The sequence below is a fragment of the Polyodon spathula genome, chromosome 59 (assembly GCF_017654505.1).
Source record: "Polyodon spathula isolate WHYD16114869_AA chromosome 59, ASM1765450v1, whole genome shotgun sequence".
In the NCBI taxonomy this organism is placed as follows: Eukaryota; Metazoa; Chordata; class Actinopteri; order Acipenseriformes; family Polyodontidae; genus Polyodon; species Polyodon spathula.
In genome coordinates this window covers 870,148-889,844 of record NC_054592.1, presented here as the reverse complement: position 1 = coordinate 889,844, position 19,697 = coordinate 870,148, and the positions used below count along the sequence as shown (strand labels likewise).

General features: G+C 44.6%; 3 protein-coding genes across 6 annotated transcripts; 1 reads left to right on the top strand and 2 right to left on the bottom strand.

Moving 5' to 3' along the window:
* The first annotated feature begins 6 nt into the window (after positions 1-6).
* LOC121307803 (cathepsin Z-like) lies at positions 7-4,084 on the top strand. The gene is given in 6 exon segments (XM_041240082.1): positions 7-1,295; positions 1,491-1,670; positions 2,287-2,437; positions 2,796-2,890; positions 2,893-2,915; positions 3,253-4,084. Coding segments are annotated over 6 exon segments (768 nt in total). The 5' UTR covers positions 7-1,102; the 3' UTR covers positions 3,379-4,084.
* A 78-nt stretch (positions 4,085-4,162) lies between these two features.
* Positions 4,163-8,555, bottom strand: LOC121307807 (negative elongation factor D-like). 4 transcript variants are annotated; one of them, XM_041240088.1, is made up of 10 exons: positions 8,398-8,554; positions 7,899-8,049; positions 7,411-7,501; positions 6,818-6,946; positions 6,330-6,457; positions 6,059-6,182; positions 5,670-5,765; positions 5,216-5,356; positions 4,792-4,921; positions 4,166-4,507 (listed from the first exon to the last, which is right to left on the bottom strand). In XM_041240088.1, the coding sequence occupies exons 2-10, from the start codon at positions 7,958-7,960 to the stop codon at positions 4,473-4,475; spliced, it is 936 nt and encodes a 311-aa protein (XP_041096022.1). In that variant the 5' UTR covers positions 7,961-8,049; positions 8,398-8,554; the 3' UTR covers positions 4,166-4,472. The 4 variants fall into 4 exon arrangements, with proteins under 4 accessions (XP_041096020.1, XP_041096021.1, XP_041096022.1 ...); XM_041240089.1 differs by having other exon boundaries at positions 4,167-4,507; positions 6,059-6,173; XM_041240086.1 differs by having other exon boundaries at positions 4,163-4,921; positions 8,398-8,555.
* A 3,894-nt stretch (positions 8,556-12,449) lies between these two features.
* On the bottom strand, positions 12,450-16,738 carry LOC121307832 (guanine nucleotide-binding protein G(s) subunit alpha). Its single transcript, XM_041240117.1, has 7 exons — positions 16,625-16,738; positions 15,693-15,766; positions 15,197-15,255; positions 14,963-15,083; positions 14,473-14,603; positions 13,107-13,174; positions 12,450-12,930 (listed from the first exon to the last, which is right to left on the bottom strand). The coding sequence occupies exons 1-7, from the start codon at positions 16,721-16,723 to the stop codon at positions 12,784-12,786; spliced, it is 699 nt and encodes a 232-aa protein (XP_041096051.1). The 5' UTR covers positions 16,724-16,738; the 3' UTR covers positions 12,450-12,783.
* Between the last annotated feature and the right edge of the window lie 2,959 nt (positions 16,739-19,697).

Sequence of the window (19,697 nt, the reverse complement as noted above, 5' to 3'; positions counted from 1 at the left end):
GCATGTGCCGTGGTTAAAATCGGAGTCATTAATTACACGGGAAGGCGCTATAAAGCCCATTGCTGGCTTGACTTTCGTGCCCTGGGGACCGGAATGGATGGTGATTTTAACTGTTTAAAGATTTAGTTTATCTGCTCTGCGAACCGACTTCACAACTAGCGGCAGCTTTCTTAAATAGCACGGACTAAATACAGGACGGTAGTTTTAGAAATTGCCATAAATATAATTTTAAAAACACGTTTGGGCTTGTGAGGTGTAATCAATACTATCTCTGGGAAGAGACCGCCTTCGGCTATATTAAAGGTTAGAGCTGTACCGCGCTCTGAGATTTACTGATGCAAGGCAGACTAAACACAGTTCAGAGAAACAAACCATACCTCTAATCACTTTATAAAGTTTTAACAATCGAGAAAAATACTGGCGTATCAAGAAATCTTTGTGTCCTTAGAAGAGACGGTACACAACGTTGGGGGAGCCGCGGAAAAGCGGCTTGTTTTAATGACAGAGTCGGGAGAGCAGCGGCTTCCAGTAATTTACTGTAACGAAGCTGCCAGATCTCCAAAGCGGGTTTCAGTGCCTCCGTTTGTTTTCTGTCATGTCAGTGCAGCCGTGTGTCACTTGATGTCAGTCTTATGCCAAAAGGCTCCAGCTGTGCCTTTCACGGTTATGCAACTGCCATTACAGTACCTGGCTTTTATTCTGCTTTATAAGTTGCAGCTTGTCTGCTGAGGAAAAGCATTTCACTTGACCTGATCTGCTGATGTAACCCGAACCGCCTTCAGTTACAAGAGGCTGTCTGGCTGGCCCACTGCAGTACAGCAATTCCACACAGCGTAATGACACACCCCTTTGCAAACAATGAGGACAGGACTTCCCAAAAACACTACATTTACATGAGTGGACTGCTCACAAGGGTATTTCATATTGGGGGGGCAGGGGTTGTCACCTAAAAATACATAAACCAAGAAACGTTACATTACGTTACTGTTAAATACGTTTAGTGAGCCCTTCTAGAAGTGAGTGTGGCTGTGTGGCTTTTTCCTGAAGCTTATCCCACTGTACAGCAAACTGCCTAACTGTGCTGCTTATTGCTTTGTACTAAATGCAGTGTTCTTTAATCCTGAAACTCAGCACTGCCCCCCGCCCTCATGAGTATCTCAGTATGGACGAGCTGCCCAAAGCCTGGGACTGGAGGAACATCGACGGCAAGAACGACGTCAGCACCACCCGGAACCAGCACATCCCCCAGTACTGCGGATCCTGCTGGGCCAACGGCAGCACCAGTGCCTTAGCAGGTAGCGCCTCCCTGTGGCTGGCCTACTGCAACTGCACAAACTAAATGCATTCATGCTAGCGTGCTAGTAATACCTTTTATATGTACATTGTATCTGATGATAATTTATCACCACCTACAATGTTACACTGCAGCCAGTAAATGGCAGTTGCTTGTGACCCTGTAACTAACTCTCTTTCTTTCCTCTCCCTATCAGACCGTATCAACATCAAACAGAAAGGCGCTTGGCCCTCTGCGTACATCTCTGTGCAGAACGTCATTGACTGTGGGCAGGCAGGCTCCTGTGAGGGGGGCGATCACTCGGGGGTGTGGGAATACGCACACAGCCATGGGATCCCAGACGAGACCTGCAACAACTGCCAGGCCAAAGACCAGGGTGCGAGTCACGCTCTTTCCACAGGACACCTACAGCCTGTTTAGGAAACAGGCATTTGTGTGTGCGTGTTACACATCTGAAACTCTACAGAATGAGTGATTTGACCCACCCGTGTGTGTGTGTGTGTGTGTGTGTTACACATCTAAAACTACAGAATGAATGATGTGATCACAGGCTATTCAAACTTTTACTTCAGATTTTTAAAAGCTCTACGCTGGTTAAATCAGATCTTCCTTTCTGTTTTTGTGTTTATCTAGTGCAGCGGACTCTTTAATTATATAACCGTCTTTAATCCTTTCATGCACAGGTCTTCATGTGGGGATGGATAAAAAAACAACTCGCATCTAGACTTTATGGATGATGCAAATGCACCCTGACTTCATAGAAGGATGCCATATTTTCCCTTTAAAGCGGTGGGGGTGGGGGTGGGGTGGGAGTCAAAAAAGCTTCCAAAACCACTTCAAATGTTTGGTGTTTTGTAGCTATTTTCAATATTTCACACATGAAAGAGTTAATACATTTGAACTAATTGGAAAACTAGAAAAAAAAAAGTGTAAAAAAAGACACAATGAAATAGATGAAGGAAAATGAGAGAAACCCACTTGTCTGTTCTTAGACTGCACCCCCTTCAACCAGTGTGGTACATGCACTACCTTCGGAAAGTGCAACGTCATCAAGAACTACACCCTCTGGAAGGTGGACGACTACGGAGCTGTGAGCGGCAGGGACAAGATGATGGCAGAGATCTACGCCAGGGGCCCCATCAGGTAGCAGCGACAGGCTGGCTGGCATTCATTAACTTTAATGAACAAATGATCCCACCCAAGTAGGTTAGTAGTGAATGCTTTTCTGCAGCGCCGTGTTGTTAGTGTTTCAAGTGTTGCTTTCCACTCTCGATGGGTCAGCGCAGGCATGCACAAATCACTTGACCGCAAGAAAAGAGTGCATGTTCCTGCTCTCGGCTTGATCCCAGGGTTATTCATCTCGTTGGTTCTGAAAGGATCCCAGGGAATTGGCTGCAGTAAACATGTCATTGCATACTCTTCCCACAGCACGGAGCTTAGTAAAGCAGTCTCTCATCATGCAAGTAAGCCCCTCCTGTGTTTTTCATGCCTTTATTTTTAGCTGTGGTATTATGGCGACTAAGAAGCTGGATGCCTACACAGGAGGGCTTTACACAGAGTACAACCCTGATCCCTTCATCAACCACATTATGTCGGTGGCAATTCCTGGGGCGAGCCGTGGGTATGTTTGAATTCCCTGCTAAAATAATATATCAGTCAGTGGAGCTGGGAAGCAGGACTGTGTCCATGAGAGAGGTTTCACTCTCCTACCTGAATTCAATGAAATCTTCCTGTCAATGCTGTCGCTGTACTTAACTGTTAGTGGCGCAGCGATAATTCACACTTAACTGAAGCCACCCTGCACAGATGTGACTGGAGCAATATACTGCATTTCACGAGGATGCACTTCCTGTCGAATGAAAGTGAAACACATCTATAAAAAATACTTAAATTAAAAAGTGCAAGGTAAGAAATGTAATCCCGTTACACTCCCCCTCCCCCTCTCTCTCTCTCTGCAGGGTGAGAAAGGCTGGCTGAGAATCGTCACCAGTGCTTACAAAGATGGGAAAGGGAATGAGTATAACCTGGCTATCGAGGAAGACTGCGCCTACGGGGATCCTGTAGTGCCTGCCAATTACATTTAGAAACACTCGCTAAGATTTTAGAAACGATTATGCAGGTACATAATTAAAACGTATCTCTAAGGTGTGTGTGTTTTTTTTTTTTTTATGATTTCTAAGGACGGCCCTGCAATGCAGTAATGAAAGGGAACTCCACTCAGAAAGTATTTCTCCTCAGCAGGGGTAACATGCCCATTGTCTTATTGTTACATTTCCATGCAGTAGCTCTGCTGTCTTAGACACACTACGCAACTGCTTTCTTAGAAATGATACTATTTGTAACACATCTCACTGTTAAGAGAGATTCGAATTAGCACTGAAATCCAATTCTGTAAACCAACGTGCATTTACAGCGTGTTGTTAGCTATGGGTTACCTCCAGTCTCATTTGAATCAGAAAAATGTACTGGAAGCCCCTGGAGTGACTGATAGGTAAAGTGACAATCACTATGCTGCTTGTATTATAAAATCAAATAGACTTTAGGAACAGGACATCCAGGTCTACTGACTGTAGTAACAACGAAGGATGAAACTACAACAGGGACTTAGTGTAGCTCTCCCCCCTCGTGCACTAACTACAAAATTAAATTAGGCAATACATATATATTTTGTAAAACAAATATCTGAATTAGTTTGATTGTAAGACAATTGTATCTGAATAAAGTCTAGAAATATTATTGCTGAGTCTTTCTTTAAAAAATAAAGTGACCCTTTTTGTAACTAAGAAAGGACTCCAGACAAGCCACTGAGGAGGGGGGTTTTTTTTTTTTTTTAATTCTCCCCCCCACCCCACCCTACCCTACACAACTGGACCACAGTTATAGTACAAGCATAAATCAATTTTATATCTGAAAAAGAGAAAGGACATGCTGTTGCACATTCTTTCATTGTGCATTCCAAAGCTCTCAGTGTGTTCTGGTGAAGTCTCTCTCCCACTTGCACTGACCTCATGAAGAGTCCCACTTGCATGACCATGGGTCTGTCTTTTAACCCACCCTGTCCCACTGGCAAGTGGAGCAAAGACAGCATGCTGTATTCCACCTTGAAAAGCACGGACCTACTCCAGTGTGAGTTACGCACTGAGAAAACAAGGCTGGCTCCACAGCTCTTTAATCCAGGTCAGTTCATCATGATGAAGTTAGATTTACAGTGTGCTGAAACAGAAAGAATGCAGTCTAGTTGTAAAGTACATCACAGTATTTCACATAACCGCTTGTAACACAAATGTGTCTGCACAGTTTCAGTTTTGAACAGGCGATTCTGAAGAGAGACAGGCTTCTACAGGTCCCATGGTAAGTGGATAAGCAGTTGTCAGGAACACAGTTCAAAGTAAGTGAAATACAGACCTCCATTGTAGTTCTGTTGCTGGGTGTACAGACAGCCCCCTCGGGTGTAATGTAAAATCCTTGTTCCTGCCACACTGCAGTACAGCTCTTACCTATAAACTCTGCTACAGGATCACACTCCCCCTCTGTTTTAATGGTCCCGGCGATGCCGTCGTTCTCTAAAATTGGCAGGAACAGCTGCACGAAGTCTGATGGATAAGGAGGAGCAATCACATCCAGTACCTGGAGTAAACAGGAAGCCAGTGACAAACCAAACCAACTGTAACAGTAAAACGATTGGAGCCATCCTCTCACCATCACCTACATGCAGAAATGGGTAGAACTTAAGACTCCCATTCCACAGCAGGCTGAGCCAGCACAGCTTTCAGTGTAAGCTGAATGAGACACACCACACACGGCTTGCACAGGTAGCTAACAACTAAGGTTCGCAGGAAAAACCTGGAACGGCTCGAACTGCAACGCAATGGGTTTTAAACGATTCCCTGCCCTTCACACGAGTCTGGAAGCAGCACCCACCTCAGTCACGAAGTATCTGATGAGAGAGATGTCTGTGTTCAGTTTCTCCAGGCACTTGCGGATGTAGCCGACCACCAGTAGAACGTAGCCTCTGCTCAGCAAATGAACCATCCTGTCCAGCAGGGTCTTCTTCAGCTCCATCTGCACAAACACAAGGTTTCCAGCACGTGCCATAAATAAAGAGCCTCCTGGGGGATTAGCTTCTCTTGAGCAGTTTTACTACACAGGCAGAGCAGCTTGTAACCTCCCTGCTGCTTACCAATCACCACACTGGCAACAATAGAACGGGCCTCAATGAAGAATAACGACACCGCTCTGCTCATTGTTAGGATGATGTTTGCAGTGTCTGTTTTGCCAGGTTATTGGTACACCAGTCTGCTATGCAAGCTGAGCCCTTACTGGAGCGGGAGGAGTCCCTGTGGAGCGGTACTGTGTGTACCCCGAGGGTCCTTACCTGCTCCATGACGTCGAGCTGCGAGTGCTCCGTCTCAAAGAGCTTGATGAGGAGCTGCAGGACCTGGGGGTGCAGGAGCTGGTGACAGGTACTGATCTGGGGAAGAAGGAGGGATTCCCGATTGTTAAACATAAAATAACAGGGTGGGCTGTACATAACGCAGCATGAGAAAACATTCCAGAACATGTCCGAGAGCACCGCCATGGGCCTGGCTCAGCACTTTGATTAGCAGCCCAAGGGCATCAGGCCCAGCGAGCAGGAAGGGCCACTCTCTGCAATAGGCCGGGCAACATGCAGGCAGGTGTGAGACATGTTCTAATTATGCTTTCCTACAGCATGCAGTTTATGTATACATGTGACTCACTGTGCAAGAAACAGTGGAGATGTACCTCATCCAACAAGGCCAAGTGTACAGGAGTGTGGTCTGTCTGGAGCTGGAAATAGCGAGGCTCGGAAACTGTCCAGTCAACCCACTTCAACAAGCCCATCACCACCACCGGGAACCTAAAACCACCGCATTGCCGACAGAGACAGTTAATGCTGTATTCAATCAATCGACTGTGTACAAGACACCCTATACTATATTGCAGAGCGTCTCCTCTAAAGTGGACGGACGAGTTTGAAGCAGCTGCTAATTTCCGAAAGCACAGCCTGGCTCACCTGATGCACCTGTACAGTGTGCTCAGCTCTGTGGCCCCCTTGTTCTCATTGCAGCACAGGTTATGGACCATCTCGATGGCCTTCGAGGTGGACTTCAGCTCATCCTTGTTGATGTTCACTCGTTTGTTCTTTAAAAAAAAATAATCACAGGGTTCAAATCCAAAGCCAACTGCAACGCATGAGAGTTTAAGAAGTCTCTTATCTTGATCACATACAACTTCATGGGCCAGATTTATTAAGAGCGCTCAAAATCCAATTTTCACCAACAAATATTAAAAAGACAATGGGCCCCTATTGATCAAAGTTTTCAAGTCAATCTGCAAGCTGTTAACATTTCAAACTTCCTGTAGTAGCAAAACTCTTATCTTAAACAATTAAATCTTATTGAAGTTACTGTGCTTTCTGAAAACAAAAGGTGCAGTTTTCCCTGCAGCACGGAGCGGTTTGTAGAGGCAGATGTTCTCTCTCTCTCTCTCTCTCACTCATACCTTCTTCCAGGTCTCCACCACACTGGCTGCGTAGGCAAGGATGTGGATGTACTTGTGGTCCTGGTTGATTTTCGCACCTGGTTTGAAGAGGGACTGCATGAAGAGATCCAGGAAGGCTGGGACCCGGATCTGTGAAGGAAGGGGAGGTAGACAGACAGAAGAAACACAGCTTGGAATTACAAGCTCTAGAAAACACAAAACTATAGTTAAATTAAAATTGCAGATTGTTTTAAAGCGACCTCAGATTAATATATCTGCATCATTGTACAGCTATGGCCAAAAGTTTTGCAGCAACCTATATAGAATGAAGTAATTTTGCTTCACAAAGTCAGATGAAACCTGATGAATAATGTTACATTAACATATTGAATTACACACCGTTTTGTAGATTTCCATTACAAAAAACTGACAAATTAAAAATGTGACATTTCTGAAATCTCTCATGAAACACTGTACTACCATTATGGCTTCCGGCAGACACTTGCGATATCATTTTGTAGTTTCTCTGGATCACGATGTTAAATAAAAGATCTAATTATGTTCCTATAGTTCTAAATTCAACAGGACTGCAAGACTGCTAACTGAGCTCTCACCAGCTCCATGGGGGGAGGGTCCATGCTGGTGAACATCTTGAAGAGGACAGTGAGACAGAAGCTGGATAACACGCTCTGGGGACCCACCAGCCTGGAAGTACACAATCATGAGCACGGGGTTTAGAGCACAGCCTCTTCAGAGTGGCCCAGGAGGGAGGACAAAGAGGCTAGTTTCACAGATCATAATCGTCATCTGTGAAACCAGCTGCTTACGCCCTCCATCCTCAGCCAATCTTCGGCTAGTTTCACAGACCCAGGATTAGCCCTAATCTTGGAATAACACGTTAATTTAGATAAAGTAATGGATCTGTGAAGATTATCAGCAGAACCACTTCAGCACAAAAGCACACAGAGAATTAACAGAAGGGATTTTTTTTTTCTCAAAACCCTTTTTAACTGTAGTAACACTTCTAGTAAACACGCTTTCCTGTTCCGGCAGACAAGCCCTTCTTAGGTGCGGGGAATGAAGATTTGAGACGCACACTCACGTCTTTAAGGAGGTAAAGATGCTGGGTTTCATGATATAATCCCGGCTGGAGAACTTCTCCATACATTCGTCCTGAACCACAGGGGCAGCTCAGTGCTCGCCCGTCTTCACTGGCGCTGCTGTGCTCTGTACTCATCGGGCGTTTGGTAAAACTAGAAAAAATTCTCTTTAGACACTTTTGCAAAGGGCTAAAACTCAGTAAAGGTTCAATTAAGAGTAAAACAATACGAGTTACTTTAAATCCGGCTATAAGCACATTATTGTTACGATTAAAAAAATACAATAAACTGTCACTTTTTCAGCAATAAAATGTCTCGTTGATGTGATCCGCGCGCGTGTAAACACACGGACAACAAAAAAACAAACACAAACACAAACACAAAAACAAAAACACAAAAACAAAACAAAAACAAAAAAACAAAACAAAAACAAACACAAAAACAAAAACAAAAACAAGCAGTCGACTTCGTATTCATTAAAAACGAGTGGCATTCTCTCACCAGAGATCCGTCGTGCCCGTCCCACTCTGCCGAGCTGAGACAGTAATCTTCTTCCATTGTTATAACACGTTAAAAATTGACTTTAAAAACTAAACGATTCAGAAGACTCTTAGATCCGCTTCTTGTATTCTGCGCCCCTGAAACACGTCAGCTACTAAAGTGACGGGACATTTTCTGGGGCGCCTCCTGGTGGATCGGAGACGTACCTGCAGCTTCTTGAGCTCAAACTAGCCTAGAGCTTGAATCGACGCAATCAGGCTTTTTAACTGACCGTATGATTCATTAGTGAGCCCGCCTTTTTGTATAATATATAGCAGTCCGACCCTGATTTCGATGTGATGATAGTTATCTGAAATGTCTTTATAATATATATATCAGATCCTGATATTGATGAGATCCAGCCCTCTGAAATGTCTTTCTAATATATATCAGATCCTGATATTGATGCGATACAGCCCTCTGAAATGTCTTTATAATATATAGCACTAGACCCTGATATTGATGAGACACAGCTCTCTGAAATGTCTTTCTAATATATATCAGATCCTGATATTGATGCGATACAGCCCTCTGAAATGTATTTATAATATACAGCACTAGACCCTGATATTGATGCGATACAGCTCTCTGAAATGTCTTTATAATATACAGCACTAGACCCTGATATTGATGCGATACAGCCCTCTGAAATGTTTTTATAAAATACAGCACTAGACCCTGATATTGATGAGATCCAGCCCTCTGAAATGTACTTGTATCAGATAGAAATGTTCTTAACACTACGATCAGCTTCAGTGTTGAATTATTCATGTTTAACTATATATTATAAAACATATAGCACAGGCTACTTACTGTGTGAGATACAAGCTGATTTTCACCACAGACCCTTTAGGGTATTCTATTCATAAAAGGCAGGAAGTCTCAATGGGAGACAGCTGACTCTCTTATTTAATTTATGTAATGGTGCAGTTCGGTATAAATAAGTTGATCAGGTGTGTGAGCTGTTTAAGAGGGCAGGCATGGTAGACTGCTCTCTGCAAACATTCAGATGACTCGTGCCCAGGGGGATGCTGGGGATAGCACAGTATGAAGATGCCAAAAACCTTGGTCAGCTGCAAGGTCACCGTGGCAAACTTTTACACAGCAAGCAGAGGTTTTGTCTAGCAGGATGTTTCAGGCAAGTAATGTTTTGTGTTTACTGTCAGTGAGGAGGACCGAGGCCAGGGGAGCCTCACACACCTCCCTTGGCCTGACCAATTACCAGCTCCTGCTCCAGGGAGGCCCAGTGATGGGGATCCTGAACTGAACCTTCTGGCAGGTCACTGTGTGGGGATGCATAGAGACTCACTCCACACTGTGTGAGGATGCCTAGAGACACACTTCACACTGTGTGATACATAGAGACTCACTCCACACTGTGAGGATGTATAGACACACTTCACACTGTGTGAGGATACAGAGACTCACTCCACACTGTGAGGATGCATAGAGACACACTTCACACTGTGTGATACATAGACTCACTCCACACTGTGAGGATGTATAGACACACTTCACACTGTGTGAGGATACAGAGACTCACTCCACACTGTGAGGATGCATAGACACACTCCACACTGTTGCTTTTTGTTTCCATATTCCTGTCGAAAAAGAACAAGCCTAAGATGGGGCTGATTCTAAAACTTTTACATCAAAGTATTTCGTGAGGTTTAAACGCTCCAGTAGGATTTTAGAATTCCTTTTCTTGAAAGTATGAGGTAATGGCCATTACCGGTAAATATATATATATAATATATATATATATATATATATATATATATATATATATATTTCATCTCATCTCACAAAACCATTAATAAGATTTGCTAATTTTTGTTCTCTGATGGATGGATGTAAACAAAGCCTGTACATCCTACTAAAAAATCAACTTTACTCTAAACTCTGTTCAGAGCGGTTTGATACCACCATTGTTTTTTTCTACCTGTGTGACAGTAAGACAGTGTTTTTGTTATTATATTATTATTTATGTTTTCTTTTTAATTTTAGATCTGATGGTCATCTGGCAAACTGAACCTCGCTGGTCCTTCGGGAGTCTGGAATCCTGGGGTCATGACCTCACGGGTCCTCAAGAGATCCTCCGTTCCACCTTGGGTATAATCTGAAAACTAGCCCCAGCACACTAGCTCTCCTTCAGCATCTGTGGAAATAAAGGCCTGGGTACCAGCCTAGGAAATAAAATCTCTAGTTAACAGCTTTAAATGTACCTGATTAAACATAATAAGGATGTTTGTATCCCAATGAGTGGGGAGGGAGATAGGACTAAAAATCTATTCCCTCCCCAGGCACATGTATTTATTTGTAGAGAAACATTGCTTGCAGTTATGCCTCTGGGTCGTTTCGCTGTTGCCTGTTCCAGCGCAACAAAGCGCTTGCACTTGTCTTTGTTGCAAGCATAGATTTTTCAGAAATTATTCAAGTCTAAAATAAAATACAATTAAAAGAAAGTCATGTGCAACTGGAATTAGGCATCCCACGTCTCAAGGGATAACGATCTTGTTTTGTCTTGTTATATTATTTTTAATATTTATACCAACATGGTAGCATCGTGGTTGGAAGTGTGTAGTGATGATGGGACCCCACGCTGACACCATGCCTATGCTGGGACCCCACACTGACACAATGCCTATGGCTTGTTATAAACCAAGTCGGAATAAGCCAACAGACTAACATTTGTCTTTTTTTCTTTTCTTTGTAGCAAAAATGAAGGTTTTTATGTAGAAACAAGCAATGTTTTGCATTTGGATAAAGATTTAAATGAGTTAAAGCTAAAAATGACAAGAAAGCAGAAAATAGAAAAAAGCACAATGCTGAAATTAATAAATAACCCAGGTCACTAATTATTTAAAGACCTCACTTCTGAAGTGGTTACATTTTGCACAATTTGTATTTTTTTTTTTTTTTTTTTTTTTAAACTAAAACAGCATTTTTTTTTTTAATCTTTTTTATAAACCAGAGAAGAAAAATCCTAAAACTACAGATAAAGTGTCCCTCCCTGGAGCGAATGCTTGTGGATAGGAGTGACAAAGCTGTACAGCGCAGTCTAACAGAGTGTACATCTCAGCACAGTGCACAGGTACAGCCATGATCAAGGCACAAAGATCTTCTACAAGGTGGGGTTTGTTTTCTTTTTTTTTTCTTCAATAAAGTTGTACAAAATAATACATTTTACAGTCTGTACAAGAATAATAATCCAGCAGTAAAATAAAAGGAGAGAGAGAGAGAATGAACTGGAGATGGACTGCTATCCAATTAATGATTTTTGTTTTGTTGGTGGTTTAAAGAAAAAATAAAAAAAAGGAGAGAAATAAAAAGGGAGGATCGGTGTCTAACAGGAGACAGTGTACATGGAGATTTCATTTGTTTTTTTACAATCACAGTTCCTATACAGTCTCCATCATCTTTAAAAGGACCACAGCAACATCCCCTTTAGAAAAAAGAAAAAGAAAGCTGGGATTGGTGGTGGTTGGTGGTTTTGTTTTTTGCACTGTCAGAACCTCTGAAGAAATGTCAGTTATCTCTGTGTTTGATTGTTGTAGTCGTCCCCCCCCCCCCCCCCCAAATGCAGGACCCCAGGAAAACACAGGCTTGCCTTCATCATAGTCTCCTGACAACTTGGCACATGCCTCTGATCTCAGTGCAGAGAGCAGTTCAATACCAATGGGCTTGTTAGCTAGTGTGTTAATGCGAGGGCTGATCTCAGTGCAAAGAGCAGACAGTTCAATGTAGTTCATTCATTTTCCTAACGCGAGGGCACCCAGGGAAACTAGCTCCTTCTCCATGTCCAAATTTCCTTTCCCACTGAAATCTTTCACCCTCGCTGGTTCATTGGTTCCTTTCTCTTGTCATCAATTCCAGAACCTTCAAGCAACTCCACACGCCTTTAGAACGTGTTTTTATTGTTTCATGTCTCTTTATATTTGTTAATCAATGTTGGGGGGGGGGGGGGGGGGGGGGGGGGGGGGGGGGGGGGGGGGGGGGGGGGGGGGTGAATCCCACAGAGAGTAATACACAGGCATGGCTGCCATAAAGTAATTTTTTTGTGTGCCACCTTGCACTGAGGAGGGGCGGGAGGAGGAGGAGGAAGGGCAGGCAAGCGATGCTCTCCGAACCTGTGTGGAGAGGGGAGTGAGTTCATGAAGGAGTAGGGGGTCCGGTCTGCAGAATAGACAGCAGTTCTGTATCCACTGCGGTGTGTCAGCAATATAGTTCGGTTTCGTTGTCATTTTTTATTATTATATTTTTTCGTATTTGTTGTTTTGTCTTATTTACTTTAAATGAGGAATAAGGAGTCCCACAAAGAACAGAAACAAGTGCCTTCCACCCCCATCACAACAACTCGTACTGGCGAAGATGCATCCGCTGAATAATGTCCCGACAGTCATTGAACACCCTGCGGATGTTTTCTGTGTCCACCGCGCATGTGAAGTGAGGGTAGCAGTAATGCCGTCCGTCCCCGCTGGCTGTACTGATTCTCTGCAGAGAGAGAGAGAGAGCGCAGGGGGGGGTGAGACCACAAGACAATCTTCACAAAACCTGCTGACATGCCATCAGCCATCACAACACCTTTATCTGCACAGCACACAGGAACAAGGCTATAATCTCATTAAAAGCCAGGCTGCCCCAGTGACTCTGGAATCAGGAACACTCACCAGAAACTCGTCCCGAATGAAATACTTGGCCCTCGTGACTCGGGGGTCCTCGCCTGGCTCTGGTGTTGCTAAGAAAATGAGGGGAAACAAATTGCCCGTTACTCTCAAGATCTTACTCGTATCTCAGTGTCTCGGACGCGTGCCTCTGCCAAACAAAGCAGGGCCTAAGGCTGCTGAATAACACAATGATGTGTTGCTATTCACTCACAGTACAGAGAAAAGCATTAAAACAGGGCACTAAGCAAGAGCCCCTTTCCTTATCCTTGTGCTCTGTGATGCACAGCGTTTAGCTCTCCAGATTCTTCTTTCATTAGAACTTTGGGGAAGCCATTTTAACCTGCCACCCCACAATCAGTTCACTTTCTGTGCAGCAGGTATTGGGGACGCCCTGACAATGAGTTCTGTACAACTGAGGTCCCTGTTAGTGTGGGGGGGTTGGATAAACTGTGAGTGTGTATAAAGCCTGTAAAACTTAAAGCAACATTAATAAAAAGGACTCTTGAGAATGGCATACTAATAAAATGTTCTCTCCCTTAAAATATGTGCATCTTGTTCTAGAAACATTCAGTTGCCTGGTCAGTGCCCTCTGGTGGGCACAGAAGGAACTGCTGAAAGTTCCCCTGTTAAGAACATTGGTAAACCCCTCGGTACCAGGCCTGCCAGTGCCGGGTACTCTCTTCAAGCTCCTGTTATCAAACTGTGTCAAAGAACCGCAACAATGTATTGAATAAGGGGGTGCGACGGATGCTGTAAAACGTTGTTCTGAGATTTACTAAGAGAGATTTTATTTTTTCTGCGGAGAGGAAATTTAGCAAAAGCATGCTGTGTGGAGAGATTACAGATACCTGCACTTGGGACTCCCTTTCAGGAAAGAAATAATGAAAAAGGACTTTGCCAGGTGGAATACTGGCATGTCTGGACATTCCACTCGCTGTCTTTACAGACCCTCACTGTCAAGCAGTCCTTCACACAAGCAGTCCACACTGTCTCGCAGAGGGAAGCGGAGTCACTCACTGTCATCCTGCTTAGCTGGGATTCGCACCCTTTTTGGGACCTTCGTACGGGGCAGTGATGGGAAAAAGCAAAACTGGAAACGCTCAGAGAGTAGCGGTTAGCAAGTTCTCATTGATGTAAACAAGAGCAAATGTTTAAATTCTAATATTAATGCAATGTAGGGGAGGAACCTGCATAACAAAATGATGTGGAACTGGTTCATAGATGAGCTGTGAAACGACGAACAGTAACGACCGTGGCTACTCATCCATCATTGTGTACACAAAGTAAAACCATTATTTAAACTACTGGACCTCTTATTACATATTAAATAAATACACCCCAAACAAACTCCAAACTCAGCTGGCCGTACCATCATCAGGTGTAGTGTAGCGAGCAAATTCTGGAAAGTACTCCTCGATTTTGGATTTTCCTGCCAGAACCTTCTCTGCCAGTAAATCCTGCTTATTCAGGAACAGAATTACAGAAATGGTCCTCAGCCACCTGCAGAAGGAAAAACAAAAATCAACTGAAGCGTGCGCTGCTGCGAAGCACTTCACAGAAACCCCGGGGTCACAGTGAAGCGTGCGCTGCTGCGAAGCACTTCACAGAAACCCCGGGGTCACAGTGAAGCGTGCGCTGCTGTGAAGCACTTCACAGAAACCCCGGGGTCACAGTGAAGCGTGCGCTGCTGCGAAGCACTTCACAGAAACCCCGGGGTCACAGTGAAGCGTGCGCTGCTGCGAAGCACTTCACAGAAACCCCAAGACAAACCGAGCCATGAACAAGCAGCCACCAGTGCGGTCCGCTCATGCCCCTCTTTCACAATGTAACCTGTCTGTTCTGTGCTGCGGCCCGGTTACCTGTTGTTCCAAATGTTCTTGAAGAGATTGAGGGCTTCCTGCAGCCGGTTGGTCTGATTGTCCTCTCGTATAACCATGTTGTAGCTGCTGCTGGCGACTACGAATATGATCGCAGTGACGTCTGTGAAGAAAGGCAAGCATCACATCAGTAGCTGCAGGTTACAGAACAGCGCTTCTCAAACTCCCAGCAGCCTTTGTTTGAGGGCTGACAGGGCTACAACAGTCCCAGCTCACCATTAAAGCACTGGATCCACTTTCTACGCTCGTCTCGTTGGCCTCCGACATCAAACATGCTGTAAAACAGGAAGCAGCTCTGTTAAAAACCTGCAAGCAGGACGCCATCGACACACTGAAAAAGCTCCAGAGGTTCAGGTTGTGCAGGGAGGGGCTGCAACGATGCACCACAGGCACTGCCACAGTATCCAGACGGACTGGCAGCCCAATGCTTAGACCTGCTGTAATGCTGAAGTCTGTGTTTAGCTCCAAACAGGCCGTCTGTATGAATACCCAACTCTCCTGCTGCACAGGCTTGGTTTTTATACCTACTGGTTTCACAGACCTTACCTACTGTAACCTTAGGTAAGGTAGTCCAATCAGGGTCAGTGAAACAAGCTGTACAAGTCAATGCTTCACCACAAGCAAATTTCAGGACAGCCCCAGACCAGCACTCCTTTAAACCACAAGATTAGTATCCCCAGGAGAAGAAGCACGAATTACAAACTCTACTCACTGAAAATTGACTTTATCCACCTGAAACCTGGTCTCAAAGATCCCAGATGTCAAGACTCTGCATCGGAGAAGGTCCTGTTGAAAGAAAAGGGCAGGCGTGACTGCGCTATCCACCTACAAACACAGGTCTGCAACTGTTTACCATCAACACCTGCAAACACCGCAGATATTTCATGCTGGCTGGCTGGGCTTGCTCTGGTCCTGCATTCTGTATGGATGTAATTCCTCCATTCCGTATACATCTCAATGTCAGCACGCTGGCACCGCCTAGGAATCCTCAGTTATACAACATGCAGGTTCTAATAGAAGTTCCAGATTCATGGATCTGTAATTCATATGCCTCTCATGTAATATGTATTTCATAGACATTCATTTGCATCTCGTCACCAATAAAGAGAATTAGTAGTGTCCCCAAACACAACAAAATGCAACTCAAAAGGCTGTTTCTTTCTCAAGTGTTACGAACACTATTTTTAGTTTTGAAAGGAGAAAGTTGTGATAATTAAACTATTCCTTCAAATGTCTATTTCAAGCTTTGCAGCATTAAGAAAGGAGATGACCTCAGATCTACATGAAGAATCTTTCGCATGCATGAGAACAGATACAATTCCACTAAAGAACAACAGAAGTAGTGAATGTGTGTGCGGGGCGTCTCTCCTCATGGAAGAGACGTCATCTCATCTGCTCAAACTGTGGGGAATGAGGTCTCTTAAACCAAGAGAGAGACACCCCACACAGGATGCGTTCACTTCCACCACAAACAACTGACACAAACCAGGAATTCCTATGCATGCACCAGGCACGGGATGACATCTGTACATGGGAGAAGACATGCAGGAACTCTGACAAACCCTGGACGGTCATTTAGAATAATACATATCCATGTACACTGCGTGCTCTCTTCCAACACACTGTGACAATGCTGCTCCATACCTGATCAGGTGGAGAGTAGTCACTCTGTTTGACGATGTCAATCTTGTCTAAAAAGCTGTAGAAGAGAAAAACACACACACTATAGATTAGATTGCACATGCACAAATAAAACACACCGCTTTCAGTGTCACCTTCCCCTGAGGTTACACAAATCAGTGAACACAGGGCTTGTGAGGCGACAGATGCATCCAGCCCTTCACCCTTGAAAGAGCTACGTGGGGCTTGGAGTGGTGGTGTAGTTCCATGACTGGAACAGTAGAGGGGGCAGTGCATTTCGTAGCAGCAGGGAAAGCAGAGTCGTTAGCAGCTGTCATGGATTCAGCAATGCAATGAGGAGAAGCAGTGCTCCAGTGATGGGCTCTGTAAGGGTTTGAAGGATTTGCATTGTGTGTGAACCCCTGTTTATCGTTTACACCGATACTGCCTGGCTGTGCTCTGCAGTCCTACAGGTTCTGGATTTATTGGCTGGATTTTTCAACACGGCCACATGACACACTTAAATTAAATTTACCAGCTTTTCTACACTGAAAGTTTGCCAGGCACACTGTGCCGTACAGATTAACTGCCTCTAGATGAATCGTGTGAGCAGTTTTGAGTTGTGAAAGTATACTGCAGAGGGTGAGATGAAGCAGCCTGGAATGGAGTGCTGCTTATCAGAATGAGTCATGCTTGTAAAACAGCTGACGAGAAACACAGAACACTTCCTGGGGGGGGGCGCTAATAAAACAGAACTGCAGTGATATCATTAAACAAACACAAACTGTATTTTCCCCTGGAAAGAAAATGCTAAATCACTGTTGAATTTATTACCTGCCTACTCCTGTGGTGTTGAAACTAGGGGAGAGGAGAGTCTCACCTTGAGCAAGAGCTGGGACTGGCAGAAGGGCAATGAAGGCAGGCTGGGTGCAGCACCTGCCCTTCCCCTGAAGCACGCCTGGGCTGTGTATTGTCAGCCCAGGTGCAGAAAAGGACCTTTAGCTCCCACAAAGCTGATCATGGCTTTATTATAAATTAATCTTGTTAACATAACTGCATTAGGGAGAAGTTCTTTGGGCTGGCGTTCCCTGCATTATAAAAGATTTATAAAAGCAAACTGCTAGTCTGGGCACCAGCATGGGCCTGTATGAAGGGTAGACATGCAGGCAGGCTTGTTTTACAGTCCCTGAAGTGGTTGTATTGGGTGTTACTGGTTGAAACTCCTAGTACAGTGCCCCCTTGTGTCCTGTTCCCATGTATACTCAATTCAAGTTCCCATTCTTTATTTTTTTTGGCTGTGTAGGGAGAGATGCACTGGTAGTTCTGGCATCACCTGTCAATAACATGGAAGGGGTAGCAATCCATGAAAAAAAACACACACAGCTGTCCTGTCCTGTGCAGAGCAATTCACACAGATGTCCTGTGCAGAATGCACATAGCTGTTTTGTCCAGAACAACAACGCACACAGCTGTCCTGTCGTGTGCAGAGCAACATCACACACAGCTCCGCAGGGATGAGAAGGTTTAATGAGGCACCAGGGAGTGGCCTCCTCACATTCCTGCCAGGGGGGGCTGCCGCTGCAGTTTTGAGGAAGGATTATTAAAGCTGAAAAACTTGGACTTTACATTGGGACTTCCTGTGGCGATCAAGGTTTCAGTACCATATATGGCAGACAGGACGACAAGAGCAAGACTGAGAGGCGCTGTGATACTGTGAACAGCAACGCAGTTCATTTAGAGCAAAAACATATTAATTTTTTTAAATTGACAATTTGAGCGTGTGCATGTAACCCTTAACCCTGCAGGTGTGTACGCTCTTCTCACACCACGCAGGCCGAGCCTTGATCCAAACAGCATGCTGTCCTCACGGATCACAGGAGGGACACATGCCACTCCAATATGAGAGTGTCATTTAAGAGAACAGGGAGACAGCAAGCAGCTACAGCGTGTCTAAAAGGGAAACACCGTATGGACAAAAACTCACATGATCCCCAAACAATGCACTGCACAGAATGTCAACAATTATAACTAGATAGCTTGACAGCAACAACCTTAAAAACACACACGGCTAGCTTTCAGGAAGATAAACGCCAGCGCTAGAGTGCAGGATGTGACGAGAATTAAACAAGACTGCATTTTATTTTTTTAACTAAACCTGTAAATAAATGATTTTTTTTTTTTTTTTTTAAACAGAGTAATTAAGCAGCACCCTTTCCTGCCACCTTGTCTCCTCAGCCTCCTGTAGCACAGATTACCGATGCAGGACTACAAGCTACCATAAAAGCAGCTTTCAGCTGAGACGCTGCTGCTGCCGCTGCCGCCACATCACAATCCAGGGCCCTGCGTGGAGAGAACGTCTCCCGATCGCTAGCTTCTCTGCTGGCAACAGCCATTTTGTCAACACAGTGCCAAGAGGCAACTGCCCGTAATAAAAGACGTACGACGAGTACAATCCAACATGGAGCCCAGGCCAGGATAGGAATAGCAGGGGAGTGCTGCTCTCAGCTGCACTGATTTCAAACAGACTCGTTATAGCTGAACCGAGCACAAGGGCAGGGATAGCAGGGTTCACACAGCACAAATGAGCAGCTTTCATTTATTACCAGACAGCTGTCTCACAAACCTAAGAGGCACACTATTTTTGGGGAAGGATTTTGGTTTTACTGGTAGTGCAGTGGGGGGAGGGAATCGCCTGCTAATCCCACAGCAACGAAAGCTACAGTGGACTGGACACTGAATTCAGCTTCCATCAAGGAACACAGCACAGGCTTCTGGAACCTCGAAGCCCAAAAAGCAGGCTGCATTATATTCTGCTCACAGCCCGGTACGGAAACAATAACGGGATCTGCCTCCTTTCAGAACGCTCCTCTGTATAAAAACAATAATAATAAAATCTGTGCTACCGCAGATACAACACAAGCTTGACATTACAAGCAGAGTCCAAAAATAGTTCCCAGATGCCCTGGCCTCCAGCACAGTTGCCATGGCGATGGAACCGCAGGCACTATAAATAGACTATCAGCAGCAAAAGTAAAATCTTCAGAGGAGACAGAGATGTTTGGAAGAGGGCCAGCCCAGTCCTAACACCGCAAACAAA